This window comes from Cantharellus anzutake (genome assembly GCF_015039405.1).
Source record: "Cantharellus anzutake strain C23 chromosome Unknown EI90scaffold_15, whole genome shotgun sequence".
NCBI lineage: Eukaryota > Fungi > Basidiomycota > Agaricomycetes > Cantharellales > Hydnaceae > Cantharellus > Cantharellus anzutake.
This window is the reverse complement of record NW_024066965.1, coordinates 95,044-114,041: the sequence shown is the minus strand read 5'-3', so window position 1 is coordinate 114,041 and position 18,998 is coordinate 95,044. Positions and strand designations below refer to the sequence as shown.

Below are 18,998 nucleotides of genomic sequence, written 5' to 3'. Positions count from 1 at the left end.
GAGGCCAAGGTCCCTCCTTGCTAAGTCTCTGATTCCATTCTGGAACCATCCGAGCCCACCTGTTCTAACAAGAGAAGCTTGTGTCCAGCTTGCTGAACCAGACTGGAGTGACAGCAGGAGAGTGAGTGATTGTTTCTATTGCAGGCATCTATGTAACATATATCAATAACTATTGATATAGACCCCTGGTAGGGTAGGTATATATAGGGGCTCGCTGGTCAAGCAGTACTGTAGTAGAGTTCTTTGTATAATTAATATATCCCCAGTATGGGAATGGCCTCCACTGAAGGTTGTCTGTTTGAAACCTGGGTGAGGTTCTGTCAGGGCCCAGCCTCAGACTTGGAGGCTCCCTGACCTCAACCCCCATCTAACCTGCCCTCACACTAGGTGGGGCATGAGATGTATAGTAAAAGGAAGAGAATATGTACACTTGCCTATGTGGGGCATGAGATGAGAAGAAGGGTAAAGGTCTCATCTCCCCACATGGTTGCCAGATAAAGGAATGGGTCACATGCCCACAACTATACAGCTCCTAGAGTTGTGTAGTGTGACCCAGAGGGAACATCCAGGTGGCAGTGCCCAGTAAGCGTGGGAACATTCTGGGCAAGCTGCTCACTCAGAAAGTTCCCACGCTATCCCATGCGTGTGGATACACAACACTCAGAAGCAACAACAGGGCAACAATGAAGTGTTGTAAATCCGGAGTTCCATATATGGCAACCCGCTTCAGTGGTTCACTCGCAACCCAGATGTAATATAGAAATGAGAAGAGAAACTGTAACTAAAGAACATACGGTGCTAAAGCACCCATATTTATACTATGCATCGGCAATCCGGCGCTTCCTATGTGCGGCATTTACACAAGCGCTTAGTCACATCCTCCACATTATCCTCCACATATGTCCCGGATATCTCCGGTGACTCGCCATTTCCAATATGAAGGAATGGGAGGAAGGGAGTGGTTGGGGAGTCCGGGGCACCCTAGGGCAGGGTGCTGAACCCTGACAGGTTCTCACTTTTGGGCCTATTTTACAAATCTATTGTATCATGTTGCAACATGGACCTAGCCATTGCAACATCAAGTGTTTGACACCGCGGTTGCGTGGCCACCTACCTGTTTTGGCAGTTGCATTGCATTGCAACGCATTGCCACAGATTTCGGTTTTTTCCGACAATGGTAGAGCATCTGTTAATACAGATGAACAGGCAGAGGATTTCTACTGCCAACTGCTGGAGGCAGAGCACCTGCGAGAATGTGGCCTCACCAGTCACGAAATTTATTCCTTGGCACCTTGGCACCCAGTCACCAGTGCTGAAAATGTAAATGACACACAAGACCTAGTGATGTATGAAACAGCAAGAGCAGAAAGGCCAAGACTATAACTGTTGGAATATCAACAATCGGTTCCGACGACGGAGTGGCAAGGACAGGATTGATTGTTGATGGCGGAAGTGAGGTTTGGGGGTTGAACTTTACACCCCCATTTTTCTTTATGCGACGGGCTCACCACTGGCGTAGTTCGCGTATAAGAAGGGAGCTTTTTGGGCTCCCTCTCCCTCAGATCTCTAACACAAGTCTGAGGTGAGATTGACGTTATTATTTCTACAAAAGTATCTGACTGTATACTAATTGGCGCAGACACTTACACGGCATAGGTACATATAATTTTATAGATCTCTAACACGAGTCTGAGACACTTACGCGCCATAGCCTTACATTTAAAAATAACTGGATTGCCCTCAGACACGACCTCGAGAAATTCGTCGCACACGGACTCCGCCCCACCCGCTTGCTGGAAGGAGCCAACCCAGCCAGAGCCGAAGAATGGATGCAGACAGAAGGAGAAATCCTAGTCATGCCACTAGATGCGGCCTACAATGAAGAGAACGCGTGTAACTTCCAAACCAATATGGAAGTCTTCATCAAAAGAGCCTTTCTGGACCAGACCAATAGAGTGAGAATCATCCTCCCTTTCCCTGCCGAAGTGGATAAAAAGAACTACACACAGTATGCCCAACCATGGGCTTGCTAGTCCAAGGCCTAAATGTTATGACTCGATTCAGTCCAGTCCCATATAAACCGCCGTCACTCCGACTCCCTCTTACATTCTTCTCCCACCCACCAAGTCCCTCTCCCCACGGATCGACTCATATAGAGCCCGTGAACTACATGAGATGGAAGTATCGATAGAACCTCCTAGAAAGTCGTGGAAACACGCCACTGGGATTCGCCGAGGCATTCGTGTCGATAATATGATTTCTGTCGATGCTCCAACCCATTATCAGCGTCCTCCTGGATCCGTTGCACCATACAATACCTCCACTTGGGCCCTACCAAAAGGAGGCAGCCCCACATCGGATACCCACTCCGCTCCACGTCTGCACCGCAGCGCCTTGTCTCCTCTCCAATTGCCCCAGGATAGTCGATTGTACGATGACAGCCTGGATGACGAAGTTGGATTGGGGTCTGCAGAGTCTGACGACCAAAAGTATCTGATTACTGCAGAGGATGGAGAACTCGTGTCCGTAGCTGATTCACCCGAAGCGTGCAAGCGACGACAGAATACCGTTGCGGCACGTCAGAGTCGACAGCGAAAACTGGAATATGTCCGCTTGCTCGAGACTCAGGTCGCCGAATTTCAGAGTGAGCGCGATGGGGCTTAGAACTCGATGCCAAAAGGCTGAGGAGAAGGTTCAGTGGTTAAAGGAGATGCTCATGGATGGTCGATGCAGCAGTTGAATCTAGCATGTCGACTTAACAACTTCCGACAAAACTCCTATTTAAAATTGCATCTTCAACAGATGCCCAACATTTTGCGTGCGGATCGCTTCATTCTCCCGTTCCGCCCACTTATGGATCCGAAGGTGCTTTCTCCAACAAGCCCCCCACTTTCAATTGACGCACTTGTCCACATTGTTCGTTTGATTCACCTGCAATATCCCTTTCCTGTACTCAAGCGCTGTAATTTTTGTTGTTATGTTCTTGCGCTAGTCGTGATTGTGTTGCGTTATATTTTTGTCCCTATATTTCCGTTCAAATCAACTCTCTACTTAGTCCATAATGCACTGTGTTAGCGCCCGTACATTTCGATAATGACAATAGTAGGACGTGCAGCTTCTGAAGGACTTTGAACGGTAACTCGGTTCGGAGGGGTATCAAGCCTTGAGCCGCACGTCCTACAGATTGAAAGTTTCCTTCCGAGTTCTTCCAGGCGGCTCACTCATTTGAGTCACTTGTGCATGGAGATTACACGCTATCCTCTAGAATCCAATATCCAGTCGAGCCATTACCCTGTCGTTGGAAATTTCCTTCGTGTTGCCAATGGGAACTGGCCGGTTATTAGCTTGAGCCTGGCGCTCATTTTTGTTGTTGTTGTTGTTTATGTAAACAACGATCATTGCAATAGAGGCTGGTCACCTGCTTACGACCACTTGCAGGATGGCCAGAGATGGATTCCCAGCCAGGGATCTACCGGATCTACGGGATCAGGGAGTTGATCAAAAAAGTCGGGTTCGATGACTCGTGCCGATCCGATCAGGGGTCAATGGGTAGTGCCGGAGGCGCGGGTTGGCCCGACTGTTCGTGCAGATCTGCAAGATCAATGAGCCCAGGAATGAGCACTGATGGGGGTCGGCAACCGAAGGTTGCTCATGCGACCGCTTACGTAGGCGGAATAGAGGGTTGCGAAAATGTTTTGGCTGCTTTCTCACACTGAGAAAAGTTGATTCCATGTGATGCAACAGGATTTTCGTGGAAAATCCCACTGGAGGATTATTGGAGCAGGACTTTTTTCGACCATTGTGTCGTTCCCCAGACACTCTTACTTTGGTTTGCGAGAGGTTGACGATTTTAATCATGTCATTCCACATACCACCGCCACGGCTTCACTGGAAGAAATCCTCAGTGAAGGTATGTGCTCGTACCATACTATCCACTGTATCCATTGAAACTACCCGCATCTATCCTCCGGAGCCCGTGTAAGAAGGACAATGTCCCTGATGCCCCACTTCGACGTAACTTCACCAATGTGTACCTTAAACCGTTTCGTGAGATCATCAGATGGCTGCCGGAAGTCATGCCACGATGGGGGAAGTCACGTATTGCGGGTGGAGGTGATAAAATGTGCACCTCTTGGGCACGGAATGCGATGCAACTTTTGTTAGGGTGAGTTGCCTGATTGCTCTTTAATCAGACGTTTTACTGAAATTCATTAGTATGGGGTTGCTGTAGATTAAAATCCTGGTGTCCATCGGAAGATGCCGCTTATCAAGCAAATTTGCTACGGCATACTGTACGAGATACTTGTATGCACACCCCCGACCTCGAATTTCCTGGGCATCGATGCGCCAACGACTCATGCACGTACTCCCTCTTGTTTCTGATTGTGGAGCTCATGACAATGCTGCACTCACTCCAGTCTCCTTCACTTCTCTCTCAGAGACGACACAGATTATCGCGTTAGCATCGGTATCATCGGTGTGTGGTCCGTTTCGTTTTGGAACAGCATCGCCGCGATGGGCAATTGCAGATCATAGTATTGAGCTTGCGCGGCCCATTTTTGACGTCGGTGATGATTGATTACATTGTAATACAGGTGAATTGGTAAAGCAATGCTGTACGGGTGCGTACTCATCCTCAGATCCATCGATGAAAGCTTCTATTACAGGTGCGTTGCATGACGGAAACACAATGTGTTGTACTTAACAAGGATCAAAAGGGAATATTGCCCCAGACTCGTGGACGAAAACTAGAAAAGTACGCATATATGGCCGGACCAAAGTGTCGTCAAACCGACAAAAGAATTCTATCAGTCAAGCAGAAGTAAAGAAAAGGTGCTGGTGACACTCCATGTCGCGCTTAAAATTAATCACAACCGTGATCAGTCATGCTGGCAGAATCACCTAAGCTGCCATGAGTGCCCTACTAGAATATTGACGGCATATAATACACACTGTCCGGCTCTATTTGGAACGGCCAACTTCGGGAATATCCTCAAGCCAACTAGATAATAATGGCGTGAGATGGAAGCATGGTAAAATCACCAACGACACGTACTCCACCTGGCCTCCTCCGCCGCCGCCGCCGCTTCTTTTGGCGCCTAGTCTGATAGTGAGCTACGACGTGAACATTAATTGGTATTTTTGGGACTCACTTGAGCCCTTAGGGCCAAGCGGACCCTTGAGCAGCTCCAAACGTCTGGCATATGCATCCACAGTAGGCTCGAGCGGTTTGCTACGTGCCGGGAGAGCCGCCGAGAAAGACACCCCAAACGCAGCCAAAAAGAGTACGAGGGTGGGAAGTTTGGTCAGAAACGTGAACATCCTGTTAAGTTTCTTCCTGGAGGGATTCTGTAACGGTTACTAGTTCCCTCAAAGGACGGCTTTATATAGGAACCGGAAGGGCACAACCTGCTCAAAGGGCAGCTTCGCAAGCATGCAGAAGAGACTGATATCAAAGGCCAGGTCATGACATCCACTATGTTACCACATTGTCGAAGCGCATTGCTCAGCCATTAATAATAATCCCTCCGGCTTCAGCAAAGCGCCCTGATGGACGCTAGTAACCAAAAATCAGTAAGGAAAAAAATCACCAGGGCCGTTCAACTTGCACTAAAATTGATCCGAACCCTAGGATATCCCCTGGTGGAGAGGTGGGGGATATTGAAACCGTCCCTCTTGTCAAATGGATAATCAGTCACTGTGGGAAGTAAAGCGTAGTAAAAAAACCATTTTTTGGTCCGTTTTTTATCATTTACCAACGTTTTGGTGGTACTTTGAAGGTGGTAAATTACCGCATATGCACAGTGGGGTTGAAGGCCAGTTTTAAACTTCGTAACATACCACTCTGTCTATGGTATTTGAAACACATTGAATTTTGCACGTATGTACAATGGGTTAGTCATCATCATCCATGCCGAAAGCTGGCCTCGCAGGCTTGCTACCGCGGTCTATAGTAGCCCAATTAGGGCCTGAGTTCATTCCACAATGAAACCGGCCACAAACTCATGATACAGATGTGAGCACAACAATTTGTGTAGTGTCGGAGAGTGCAGTAAATGAGGTAGGCGATAATGCCGCATCCAAGCGCCACTGTCTGAAATGAGGGTGAGGAGGTGTCATTCATTCTGAAGTCGTTCGAGAATTTCATGCAGTTCCCCATAATAGATCATCCTCAGTAGATGGGGATTGGATTCAAGTCCACAGTGACCCCATACTGCCAGTGAAGGGAAGATCAGGAACATCAGCAAAGTCGGCTTGCAGATTCTCACGGGTCGGCGACTGCACTATGCCTGATCATTACTCTCACGACCAGCTAGACTGGAATAACCATAGATATGCAACCTACTTGTATGCCACATCCTCTAATTCCATGTCAAGTCATAAATTTCTAGGCAAACAAAGACAAGACAGAGGGATAATGCCTGTCTGTTCAGCTAACAGGAAAATTATTACTGATAATAAAATCAACTAATCGGGTGGGAGCGGGAAATGCTGTGCAAGGGGTACTATCTCTTAATATACAAGGATAAAGTTTTACATGCCAAAGGAGGAAATCCCTAAAAAAAGTGCGAGAAAGGCAAAAGGCAAATACTAGCTGGGTGAATGCAAGAAAGCATGAACAAAGATGAAACCTCCTTGATGAGCTTGTTGATGGGGAAAATCCCAATAACAGAGGCAAGAAGACTTTTGATAGTCGCTTCATCACAGTCAACATTGAAAGAGGGCTCACAGCTCTCTATGCCAACTAAGCTCAGGGGGCCAAACTCCTCTCTTGACTTGACTTGACTACTGTCCCATTACGACCATAGGTTCATTCCCACGGGTTTCGGGGATTGCCGGCTCCTTCCTGCATAGTTCATCCCTCAGTGTGACATGTGCCATACATCACGTGAAAATATTGAACTGAATTAAAACTGAATGGATTTGCAGTTTCCGGCAACTCCCGGACCCCATGGGAATTAGTTGTCAATACATTCATCTGTTCAAAGTCTCGTTGTGACATGTGACAAAACCTACTTTAGTTCAGTTCACAATTTGCATGTGACATGTGACTGAACCAATGGTCGTAATGGGACAGTATACTCAATCCTTGAACTCCATGGGGTGTTCTCGCAAGGTCCGGGCTCAGTGTCCACTACTCACTTGTTGTGAGCTAGACCACTGCCCTTATTCCTACTGTTGGAATTCCACACACTCACTCCAAATCTAGCATGTCCATGCCTTAGAGAAATTGGGGGAGGGGAGAACTTCTTTTCAAAAATCCGGTATGTACAGGATTATATCTAATAATTATTTTTAGAAAGAATTAATGGTGGATATTGGTGCCATATGGCATCTGAGTACCTTATTAGGTGAAATAATAAAAAAAGGGTATGTCAGGGCCCGGCCTCGGACTCGGAGGCTCCCTGACCTCAACCCCCATCTGGCCTGTCCTCACACTATGCGGGGCATGAGATGTATAGTAAAAGAAAGGGAGTATATACACTTGCCTATGCGGGGCATGAGATGAGAAGAAGGGTAAAGGTCTCATCTCCCCGCATGGTTGCTATATAAAGGAATGGGTCACATGCCCACAACTATACAGCTCCTAGAGTTGTGTAGTGTGACCCGGAGGGAACATCCAGGTGGCAGTGCCCAGTAAGCGTGGGAACATTCTGGGCGAGTTGCTCGCCCAGAACTGTGGCTGTGACCCGTGGGAACATTCTGGGCGAGCTGCTCGCTCAGAAAGTTCCCACGCTATCCCGTGCGCGCGTGTACACAACACACAAAGGCAACAACAAGGCAACAGTCAAAGAATAAAAGGGGGTAAAGTAGGTGGGGAGTCCGGGGCACCCTAAGGCAGGGTGCTGAACCCTGACAGGGTAATAAAAGAATATTGATCAATATCTGAACAAAAATATGAAAATATAAGAAAATAAGCGATTTCTCAATGGATTTACGTGATTAAGAGCCGAAATTGGAAATGTGGCTGAATAGAACTATTATGCAGCCAATGAACATTTTTACCAATTTATTAGACACTGTGGGAATGAGTGAGGCAGGAATTCTGGGTTGCCGCTTGAGATTCCCATGCCCGCTGTCAGATACATGGCAAGGAGGGCAGTGTTCCTGGACCTTTCCCCAGAAGGAGGCCAGAGGTAGAGGACGGGTGGAAGGACTGCGGCCTCAGCAACTCGGAGAGGAGCACTGTGCCTACGTTTGGTAATGCTTTAGGAGTCTGGTCCTTAACTTCAGAACAAGAGGGCGCAAACTCTGGGGGGAGTCTAGTCATCGATTTTGCACTGAGGTGCCAACAACTACAGTACAGGACTTATATACATAATAGAAGACAAACAGGAACAAAGGGGAAAACCCAAGGGGGACTTACCCACTTGCCGGGTCAGCAAGCTTGTGAGAGAATTGCCTTATCGAGCATTGTGGAGTGGGTAGGTGAAGGGTGGAATTAGCGACAGCTACTAGAGAGTGGGAAAACCTTTGCGGAGTGGGCAGAGGTCCTAGGAGGTCCGTAGTAATATTGGGTAGATAGAAATATTAATAAACGTGTAGGATGAGGATAAGAGGTACTGGAGAAGGTACCGGAGATTGGAGGTGGAGGTGAACTAGAGGTGAACCGGAGGGTATAGCAGAGGTCCAAGGGGAGGATGGACCGGAGGTGGACTGGAGCGGTGGCGGAGTGGAGTGGAGGTGAGGCAGAGTTGGTATGGATATGACAGTTGTGTTGAATCCAGAAATTAGGACGAGAATAATCAGAGATGCCCACAACGGAAGTGGACATAGGGGGAGGGATCCTATGTATCAGAAGATAAAAGACACATATTGGTGGCCAAATATGTATCATTTGGTCAGCGAATTTTGTTGGACATGTCATGAATGTCAAATGAGGTCTTCCCAAAGAAATGTGGTGCCGATTCAACTGCAGTACATGAAAACCTTATTGAGGAGGTTTGATGCAGACACGGTCAATATGCTGAAAGGAAAGGGAGGATTTAAATACCTCATTGACATCATGGATGATCTGACAGGGTGGACTGAAGCCAAGGCTATGAAAAATATACGCTCAGAGACCATTGCAAACTTCTTGTTTGAAGTTATGTGTCAATTTGGGTGTATTTTTCAGCTTATGGTGGACAACGGAAGCGAGTTTCAGGGAGCAATGCAAGTGTTAATGGAGAAATATCGGGTTCCTATTGTCAGAACTACTGCGTACAATCCCAGAGTGAATGGAAAAGTTGAACAGGGACATGGAGTGTGGATTGAAAGTATTTGGAAAGTATTACAGGGCCACACTGATAGGTGGCCCGAATTTGTGGGATATGCGTTGTGGGCAGATAGAGTGACAACTAAGAGGAATATGGGCTATACACCCTACTTCTTACTTTATGGTCAACACCCGCTCATGCCCTTCAATGTTACAGATCTGACCTTTCATGCTTTGGATTGGCTGAAAGTGTTCACCACAAAGGAATTGTTGGCAATGAGGATTAGACAGTTGTCGCAGCGGGAGGAATTCCTAGAAAAGGCAGCGATTAGCTTGTACAAGTCCAGGAAGAAAGCCACTGATGCTTTTAATCAAAAGCATTCAGCAAGGATGTTTAAAGGAGAATACAAGCGCAGAGAAATGGTCTTAGTGGCCAATGAGAGGTTAAAGATTCAGCATGACTCCAAGGGACACTTAAGGTGGTTTGGACCTTATGTGGTACTTGGGAGATTGAAGTCAGGGGCGTTTTTGCTTCAGGAATTGGATGGCACTATCATGAAACGTCCAGTGGCATGGAAAAGAATTAAATTGTACCATCATCGTAAGAACAAAGATGCAATCGTCAGAGTGGTGCCGCTTAAGGCGGAGGAGGAAGAGTACGAAAAGGAAGTAGATGTAGTAGATGGGTCGAAAGTTAAGAGGAAATTTGGGCTTCCACGACCATGGGACCTGAAGGGAAAAGCGAGGGATGAATATTGGGAAGGAAAGTTTAGGTGGATGAAGCTTAGACTTACCGAACCTGACCATCCTGAGCTCGCAGAGCCGGATCTAGATGAGAAGGAGTTGGAAAAGTTCATCAAAGAGGATGCGGAGTTTTGGGATTTCAGACATGAGACTTACCCAGGAGTGGATGGAGAACTCGTTAGGTTTAAGAATAAGCCTACAGGAGGACCAGAGATTTATGAGTGGAATCCTTGTGGCAAGGGATATTTTGTACTGCGAAAATCTTTCCCAGTGGTGGCACAAGCTGACAGGAAGCTAAGAGGGAGCATGATTGGCTTAGGGAAGGCTATAGTTGAAATGATACAACCTAAAGGAGAGGTAGTGAAGAGCAAGGGTGGTGAGGACCTTATGACGGCAGGAGTATGAGACCAGGAGGAATTTGAAATGGTGGGAGCTCTGGGCAGAGTTTTAACCTCTGACCCTTTTACCTTAACCCTTGAGTGTAACATGGCAAACCGTGGACAAGGAGTCCAGCGCAGTTCAAACACATACCAGAATGCTAGAAAGATGGGACCGAAAGAGAAACCTAAGGAGTCCCAGGAGGGGAAAGATACTCAAGAATGGGGGAGGCCGAATACCAGTGGCGAAGCCGTGGGCTTCAGGAAGGAGAAAACACCTCCTCATCCTAAGCTAGCCTCTCCACGGAAATATTCTCCCTTACCAGAAAACGTACCTAGAGGGCCGAGAGCAGAAGAAATTGCTGAGTTGGAGAAACAGTTGTGGAAATTAAAGGTTAACCTGAGGACAAGCAGTGCTAGAGAAGGGTCTAAGCAGAGTGAGACACATGAAGGAGGAAGTCTTGACTCTGGTAGCGGGATAAAGGTTCAGAAGTTAGGAGAGCCCCTTCATGCTGAACTAGAGGATGTATCGGAAGAGAAACTTCGACAAGAGGTATGGGACATGGCCAAAGGTGCAGAGATTTATGAGGATGAAGATGCGGTGGAGCTCCTCCCTTTGAGACCTTATTACAAGCCCTCTGAAAGCATGGATTGGAGACAACATCAGGGCAGGTGGATTACTGGGCCACATCCAGAGGAAGGGGGAGTCCAAGATGAGAGGACTTTTGTTGATGTGATATGAGAAGATTTTCAACAGGAAAAAGCAGATGCTGGGAAGAGAAAGGCTGATGAGCTCAGGACCATGGAGAAAAACGAGGTTAGGAGGGCTCTTGAGCACCCCGCTCATTTGCCTCTCATCGCTGCAGACTATAAAGTCATGGATTTGATTACCCATGCTGTCATATCCATACAATCCTGACCTCCACTCCAGGCTCCTGGGACTCCGAAACTGACTCCGGAGCCCCATTTCCCTTTCCATCACCTTCTCCTTACCGACTCCCAAGAGGTTATCCCACCTCCAGCTCCGACACCACCTTCGGTCCGACTCCGGAACATTCCAGGTCTGAACTCATCCTTGACACCTTCCAGACGAGCATGCAACACCTATGCTCCTGACTCCGGACCTCCGCTCTGGAATCCCATTCATGTCTCTGTCTCTGGAACCTCCAGTCTTAGCTCCGACCTCGGACTTTGACCCCACCTCCACTTATACCCATTGTATTGGTTAGCTCATTCCATTTAATTACCTTTGCCAATATTCCGGAGTTTAACTTCCGAGTTCGGACTTTCCGGACTTACATCGGACCTTGCAACTATTGCATTGCTCCATTCAATTCCACTATTCTCCCTCATTCCTATTTGGGCTGCTGCTTCCTTTCTATTCAGTCAGTCACCCATTCCCCACTCCCATCCTCCTTCCTTCCTCCTTGGGCCTTGGCCCTTCACTCCTCCTTTGGGAAGCACCATTGAGTCAAACCCTTGACCCTTGGTGTTGTTCCTCCTTCCAGCTCCCTTTGTCTGCTTTTGGAGTACCCTTGCTACTTTTGATTCCGGACCCCTCCTTATATACAATGTACATAGTAACTTGTAACCTCAGTCCGAAATCGACTTGATTTCCCCCCAAGAGACTTTCCTTTGCTAGATCCGAAATTAGGGACCCCCAGGACAACCAGCAATGGCACAGTGCTCCACCTGAGTCGCTGAGGCCGAGGTCCTTCCATGCTAAGTCTCTGATTCCACTCCGGAGTCGTCTGAATCCGCCTGATCTAACAGTATTTCAGACTCCATGTTGCTGTTGTCCAGCTCCGACTTCTAGCACCTGGCACCTGACTGCGATTTCACCTTCCACAGTCAACCGCCAGCGTCCTCCTTCCCCCTTTAGGTCCCTGGAAGCACCCTCCATCCACCCATCCTAGGTTCCCTTGCAGTCCATCACTTCCATTGGCGATCTGATCCTTGTCTACAGTTGCGGACAGGCAAAGTCTGAAAGAAATTTTAATCTCCATGAAAAAGTCTGGAAACATGATAAAACGACATATTTTGGGTAACCGAGTTCATTCCAAGGCTTTCCGACACTGAATTCGAAGATTATATTTCCATGTGAGTGCCGAAATTTAGCGTCACGCTAGAAAATAGGCGCCCATGCATAAAAAGGGGGCCAAATGAAAGCTGTTGACTAGTAGCATATGATTTTTTGTGAAAGAAGTCCCATGGAATGGTGGTATGGCAGGAAATCGGTGATGGGGAGGCAGAATCACATGAGTTTGCTTCCGGTACGCCAACCACTCCCCTCCAGTGTTTGGATTCATGCACAATTTGGAAGTGCATTAATCAGACTTGGAGGTTTATGGATGCCTATCGGAAGGGAAAAGCAGCAGAATGGGTGGTAAAAAAAAAACAAAAGAGTCATCACTCAGTTTCCGAAGCGAAGCCGCAAGAATTGCAATGGATGTGATTCCGAGGAATACTGCAACCACAGATAGCTAGATACTCTTGTATTTTGATGTACAAAAGTATACCCTCCCAATATTGCCAATATTGCCTCGCTGATGTCTGAAATGCCAAATTTTTCTTCAATTTTGGGGTCCAAAATTTAGCGTGCGCTCGAAAAACGACCTAGGAGCCTATAAAGTGTGTTTTTAGATAGCTATGGCCAAATGGAGTACAACTATACAAAAATCAAACTTATTGACACAGTTGTTCCCGTGATAGAAAATTTAATGAATTTGCCTGTCCGCAACTGTACATCTGCCAACTGATGATTGCACCTACCCGGAACCTCCGACCTCACCTTCCGCTTCCACACCTCTTCACCCTGAGGCATCTGAGATGCACTTGGACCCCTCTTAGGTTGTCACACACCGACCTACTTCACTCTCCTTACCCTTGGTTCCTGGAGTTACCCTCCGGACCACACCCCATGATGGATGCGATATACCCAACTCCTTTGCTACCATCTCCTGCGATGTCTCGGACCTCCGACTTCAACTCCACCTACCTCCGATGCACCTCTATCCCTGGTTATCGAGGCTCTCCCTTCGGTAACACCTCCGATTGGATCTGCGATTAAGTCCGGCCTCTTCGGCTGTTGATTTACTACAAGTCCTTGTTCTCCCACACCTTCAGCTTGAGCAACCAAGGTCTGCGACTCCGGAAATCAAACCGGAAGTCTCTTTGGAGACACACAAATAGTCTGCTCTTTCTTTCTCTTGTTCCTCTCTTCGGTTTCCTTTTCTGTTCTCTGTTTAATGGTCTATATTTCCCATCTCTAAGTATAAAACCAAACAAAACAAATTCCTCCACTGTCACTTTCCTCCTTGTCCTATATCATCAATTCCTGCCTTCTGTACCCATAACTCCGACTCTCCGACTCTCCGACTCATATTTAGATCTGTTCTCTGCTTTGTTATTTCCATTTTGGTTCTAACTTTCTGTTCCTCCTTTAATATGTCTTCTGTTTATTCTAGAATTCTCGGTCCTTCCGGACCTCATCTCTTCTGTCTCGGACCCTTCAGTCCTTGACACCCATCACCTTCCGATGCTCTGGCTCCTTGCTGGTCATCATCCAATCGTCGTTTAGGCACTACTGTCACCTCAGTATCCAGGCCTTCGACTCACCCAGTCCGCTTCGCCTTGGTTTGAATCAACCTGGACAATTCCTTTGTCAACCCATAGATGGATCTTGTCTCTTAGTTCTGGGACACCTACTGACTCGCCCATTATCGATCTGTTGATTGAGGGTTTAAGAGCAGTTACCTAGTCTGTACTCTGAACATCCCAGTCTATTTCTGCGATATATCACCTCAGTTTGCCTTTCGGACTTTGTCTGTCATATCCATACAATCCTGACCTCCACTCCGGGCTCCCGGAACTCCGAAACTGACTTCCAGAGTCCTACTTCCCTTCTGCCACCTCCTCCTTGCCGACTTCCAAGAGGTTATCCCACCTCTGGCTCCAACACCACCTTTGGTCCGACTCCGGAACATTCCGGGTCCGACCTCATCCTCGACACCTTCCAGACGAGCACGCAACACCTATGCTCCCGACTCCGGACCTCCACTCTGGAATCCCAGTTGCATCTCCATCTCTGGAACCTCCGGTCTTAGCTCCGACCTCGGACTTTGACCCCACCTCCGCTTATACCCATTGTATTGGTTAGCTCATTCCATTTAATTATGTTTGCCAATATTCCGGAGTTTAACTTCCGAGTTCGGACTTTCCGGACTTACGTCGGACCTTGCAACTATTGCATTGCTCCATTCAATTCCGCTATTCTCCCTCATTCCTATTTGGGCTGCTGCTTCCTTTCTATTCAGTCAGCTGGCCATTCCCCACTCCCATCCTCCTTCCTTCCTCCTTGGGCCTTGGCCCTTCACTCCTCCTTTGGGAAACACCATTGAGTCAAACACTTGACCCTCGGTGTTGTTCCTCCTTCCAGCTCCCTTTGTCTGCTTTCGGAGTACCCTTGCTCCTTTTGATTCCGGACCCCTCCTTATATACAATGTACATAGTAACTTGTAACCTCAGTCCGAAATCGACTTGAATTCCCCCAAGAGACTTCCCCTCTGCTAGATCCGAAATTAGGGACCCCTAGGACAACCAGCAATGGCACAGCACTCTGCATGAGTGTGTGTGTGTGTAATTCTCGATATTTTACTTCCCATAGAGGCTGCCCGTTAGGGTGCCAAGGGGAAGGGGCGAGGCCCAAGGCATATTATCATACATGTTTCTATACTCAAGTTCCACATGATTCTAAGCTCCCGGATAACACCAACATCGTTTGCCAATGCCCGGATTCGTGACTGAACAATCCAAATTCTTCTGAATTGTGACAGTAGTAGACCGTATCACATGAGCCTATTATGCTGTGAGTGATTCCCTATAGAATGTCTGGGTCCATGCCAATTGAACTCCTAACTCCTGGCCGGTTGTGCCCATGAGAGGCCCCTTTTGGGTAGTGAATAGAAGACTTAGTCATATGATATGAACCTTTTCTATACTCAATGTAATCGGTAGTGGAGAAGTTGGTGATCAAGTGATCATGAGACCGGCTCCTCGGCTTGTTGGCCCGATGCATAAACATGTGCCTCTTGAGACTTTGGAGAACTGCGACCTCCCAACAGGTGAGTCAAACCAACATCCTCTCAATCGGCAAATGCCAGCAAGAGAGTAGATTGGCGGGTGTTACCACTACACCACCACTCCTCCCCCACTCTGCATGAGTCGCTGAGGCCAAGGTCCTTCCACGCTAAGTCTCCGATTCCACTCTGGAGTCGTCCGAATCCGCCTGTTCTAACATTGTCCATTGGCAGACACTTCACCCGATTCTCCATTGCACTCCCCACCGTCTGGCATTCCATCAGTAATGCTGAGCACTCTACTCCAGGATAGCGAGCATGCTCCGCTTCCAACCCATCTGGCCCCATCTTCCTTCGGACCTCATCCCGTTGGTTGATACTATGTCCTCCTCTCTTCTGATGATGTTTCCACGCCACCCTGGCTGACTTGGCTTGTGGTTCTGTTGTCTCATGGCATAACTTGTCTCTCCTATGCACTCTGTTGAGCAATAGTCTTGAGCTTACCTTGTCCGGACCTCCGGAACCCACAACCCAACTCATCCACCTCCACTTACTCTTCTGTTAACCTTCAGACCTCACACCGCTGGTTGACACACACTTTCATCATCAATTCCGAAGATGTTTCTTACATCGCCTATGTCAAATGGACCTTGTCTACTGTCTAGGACACTAGTACTCTACCTCTTGCTCCGTTGAGTGACTGGTACTGCAGTACATTACATCCGGACACTTCGGACACCCCAGTTTGACCACCTCACACTCCAACTCTACCTCACCTCATTGCCTTCGGTCAGTGTTCCACCGCTAGGATAACTGTCTCACCTATGTGCTCCGTTGAGCCTAGATCATGAACAGTACTTCCGAAACACCGGACACCCCACCGCAACTTCCCCATTTTCTGTCACCTCCAGACTTAGTTCCGCTGGTTGAACCGTTCCTCCGTCCTCTCTTTGAGTTAGGAACCAATCTGTTGACGTTTCCACATCTCCCCATTGGATAAGTTTGTGCTCAAATATCTGGCTAATGTCTGCTCACCCTGAGACTCCATTGAGTAATGGACCTGAGTAAATGTTGTCTAGGTACGAGAACATTTCCTTTCCTTTCACCCTTGCCTTTCCCTGTCGCCTCCAGACTTTGCTCCGATGGTTGACACTCTTTCTCTGTCTACCTCTTACCCTGAAGACTCCTACCCCATTGGTAACCTTGTATGCTTTGCCAAAGCTTGCTACCGGTTAATATCTAACCTTTGCACATGGTATGCACACATCTCTACTCCACCTACTCTCTCTGCCTTCGGGCTCACCTCCGAGAGTCCTCTGGACGATCATTAGCACGATCTTCGCCCTCCCACATCTCCTTGGAAGTATTCCGGAACCCTCTGGTTACTCCACACTCCTCTCTTCCACCTTCCCTACGATGTTCAGCTTCCGCTTCCGGATGATCCGACTCTAGCCTGTTGTGTTGATTAGACGCTGGGACGTCTAATCCTAAGAAGGGGATATGGACTCTGCTTCTATCTACCTCAGCGCTATACACCGGTCTCCACCAGGAGTATTTTCGTGTCGTCCCTACAGACAACCCTAGCTGCTCAAGTTCCCTGAGCTAGCTCTACCTCCGATGCCGAAAACACTGCACCCCAACATCATACCCAACCTCCTTTTCGTCACCCTGTGCCTTGCACACCCTCGGACCTTCATCATTTCCGACAATTGTGACTCCATCGATGCATAAGACCCATTCAGGTGGGCAACCATACTCTTCCTCCTGACATCGACTACCCCCGATTCTGTATCTTATGATATACACTCTCCCATCTTCAACAAGCCTTACCTGGCTGGTACCCCGAGTTTCTGCTCCGGACCTCCGGACCTTCCATACCATGCCAAGGTACTCCTTCTCAAGCCTTTGGCTTGCCCATACGCCTGTGGAACTCCACCCCTTGTGTTGTCAATCTTGAGTTCCTCCCCATGTCAACTCCGAAAGGGATCCCGAGTTTGTTCTCTCACCTCCCCTGCTCCTTCTGAGCAAGCTCCAGTCCCACATGTTCTTTGGAACTTCATGGACCTTGTCTCACACCATCATTCCTTTCTGTGACTGAGTTGTACCATGCGCAGCACAATCCCATCCTTGAGATTGTTGTCGCAATTGGGAACTCCTTCACTCCGTTCCTTCAGATACTTCGGAGCCGACTTCGGTTCTCCTTGTATCATCACATGGACCTTCGGTCCCTCCAACACACTTTGTGAGTTGCCCATCCGGCCTCCATTGTGTCACCCCTGGATTCCTCCATTCCTTGAGGATCTCCCAACCCACCAAAGCTTGGTCTTGGAACAGACCTTGCTCCGGATTTTCCGCCATGACCTCCGGACTTGCCACTCTTAGGAAGTTATGGTTAGGAAGGTTGAAGTTTTCTTTCTCAGACAAGGGATGAATCGCATCCACTTGGCTCCACTTCCCTTCCTTCTCTGAGCTTACCCTCTTGCTCTAACTCCATTCCTACTTCCACTCCATGTCCAGATCTGACTCCACTTCTCCGAGTCTTCAACCTTGCCTTCAGTTCCTTGTCAAGTTCTTCTGGACTTTGACTTCACCGGCCTCCAGACCCTTCTGGACCTCTCTTCTCCTCCATCTCTTGTTGGTTGAATGCTCTCCCCAATCTTTCTGAGTTGATTGATGAAAGCTTGCTAACACCTGGCAGCCTTCATCTCACTCCTGTGTTCTCCCACTCCCTCTGTCGCTATTGTAGTCGGAATATTCAGCCCCCAATTCTAAGGCCTTCAAGGGTTCAGGCCTAAGAAGGGGATACTGTCATATCCATACAATCCTGACCTCCGCTCCAGGCTCCCGGAACTCCGAAACTGACTCCAGAGCCCTATTTCCCTTTCTGTCACCTTCTCCTTACCGACTCCCAAGAGGTCATCCCACCTCCAGCTCCGACACCACCTTCGGTCCGACTCCGGAACATTCTGGGTCCGAACTCATCCTTGACACCTTCCAGACGAGCATGCAACACCTATGCTCCTGACTCCGGACCTCTGCTCCGGAATCCCGTTCGCATCTCTGTCTCCGGAACCTCCGGTCTTAGCTCCGACCTTGGACTTTGACCCCACCTCCGCTTATACCCATTGTATTGGTTAGCTCATTCCATTTAATTACCTTTGCCAATATTCCGGAGTTTTCCGAGTTCGGACTTTCCGGACTTACATCAGACCTTGCAACTTTTGCATTGCTCCATTCAATTCCACTATTCTCCCTCATTCCTATTTGGGCTGCTGCTTCCTTTCTATTCAGTCAGTCAGCCATTCCCCACTCCCATCCTCCTTCCTTCCTCAGGCCTTGGCCCTTCACTCCTCCTTTGGGAAGCACCATTGAGTCAAACCCTTGACCCTTGGTGTTGTTCCTCCTTCCAGCTCCCTTTGTCTGCTTTCGGAGTACCCTTGCTCCTTTTGATTCTGGACCCCTCCTTATATACAATGTACATAGTAACTTGTAACCTCAGTCCGAAATCGACTTGATTTCCCCCCAAGAGACTTTCCTTTGCTAGATCCGAAATTAGGGACCCCCAGGACAACCAGCAATGGCACAGTGCTCCGCCGGAGT

General features: G+C 48.2%; 3 protein-coding genes across 3 annotated transcripts; 2 read left to right on the top strand and 1 right to left on the bottom strand.

Moving 5' to 3' along the window:
* The first annotated feature begins 1,911 nt into the window (after window positions 1–1,911).
* On the top strand, window positions 1,912–2,834 carry EI90DRAFT_3049442 (uncharacterized protein). Its single transcript, XM_039059695.1, has one exon. It carries the CDS (start codon window positions 2,176–2,178, stop codon window positions 2,662–2,664), a length of 489 nt encoding a protein of 162 aa, XP_038918099.1. The 5' UTR covers window positions 1,912–2,175; the 3' UTR covers window positions 2,665–2,834.
* Window positions 2,835–3,856: 1,022 nt separating this feature from the next.
* On the top strand, window positions 3,857–4,231 carry EI90DRAFT_3120994 (uncharacterized protein; the record flags this gene model as incomplete). The annotated part of the gene is made up of 3 exons (XM_039063356.1): window positions 3,857–3,910; window positions 3,984–4,165; window positions 4,216–4,231. The coding sequence occupies 3 exons, from the start codon at window positions 3,857–3,859 to the stop codon at window positions 4,229–4,231; spliced, it is 252 nt and encodes an 83-aa protein (XP_038918098.1).
* A 526-nt stretch (window positions 4,232–4,757) lies between these two features.
* On the bottom strand, window positions 4,758–5,348 carry EI90DRAFT_3049434 (uncharacterized protein). Its single transcript, XM_039059694.1, is given in 5 exon segments — window positions 4,758–4,902; window positions 4,954–4,996; window positions 5,034–5,088; window positions 5,120–5,123; window positions 5,137–5,348. The coding sequence occupies 4 exon segments, from the start codon at window positions 5,320–5,322 to the stop codon at window positions 4,963–4,965; spliced, it is 279 nt and encodes a 92-aa protein (XP_038918097.1). The 5' UTR covers window positions 5,323–5,348; the 3' UTR covers window positions 4,758–4,902; window positions 4,954–4,962.
* Between the last annotated feature and the right edge of the window lie 13,650 nt (window positions 5,349–18,998).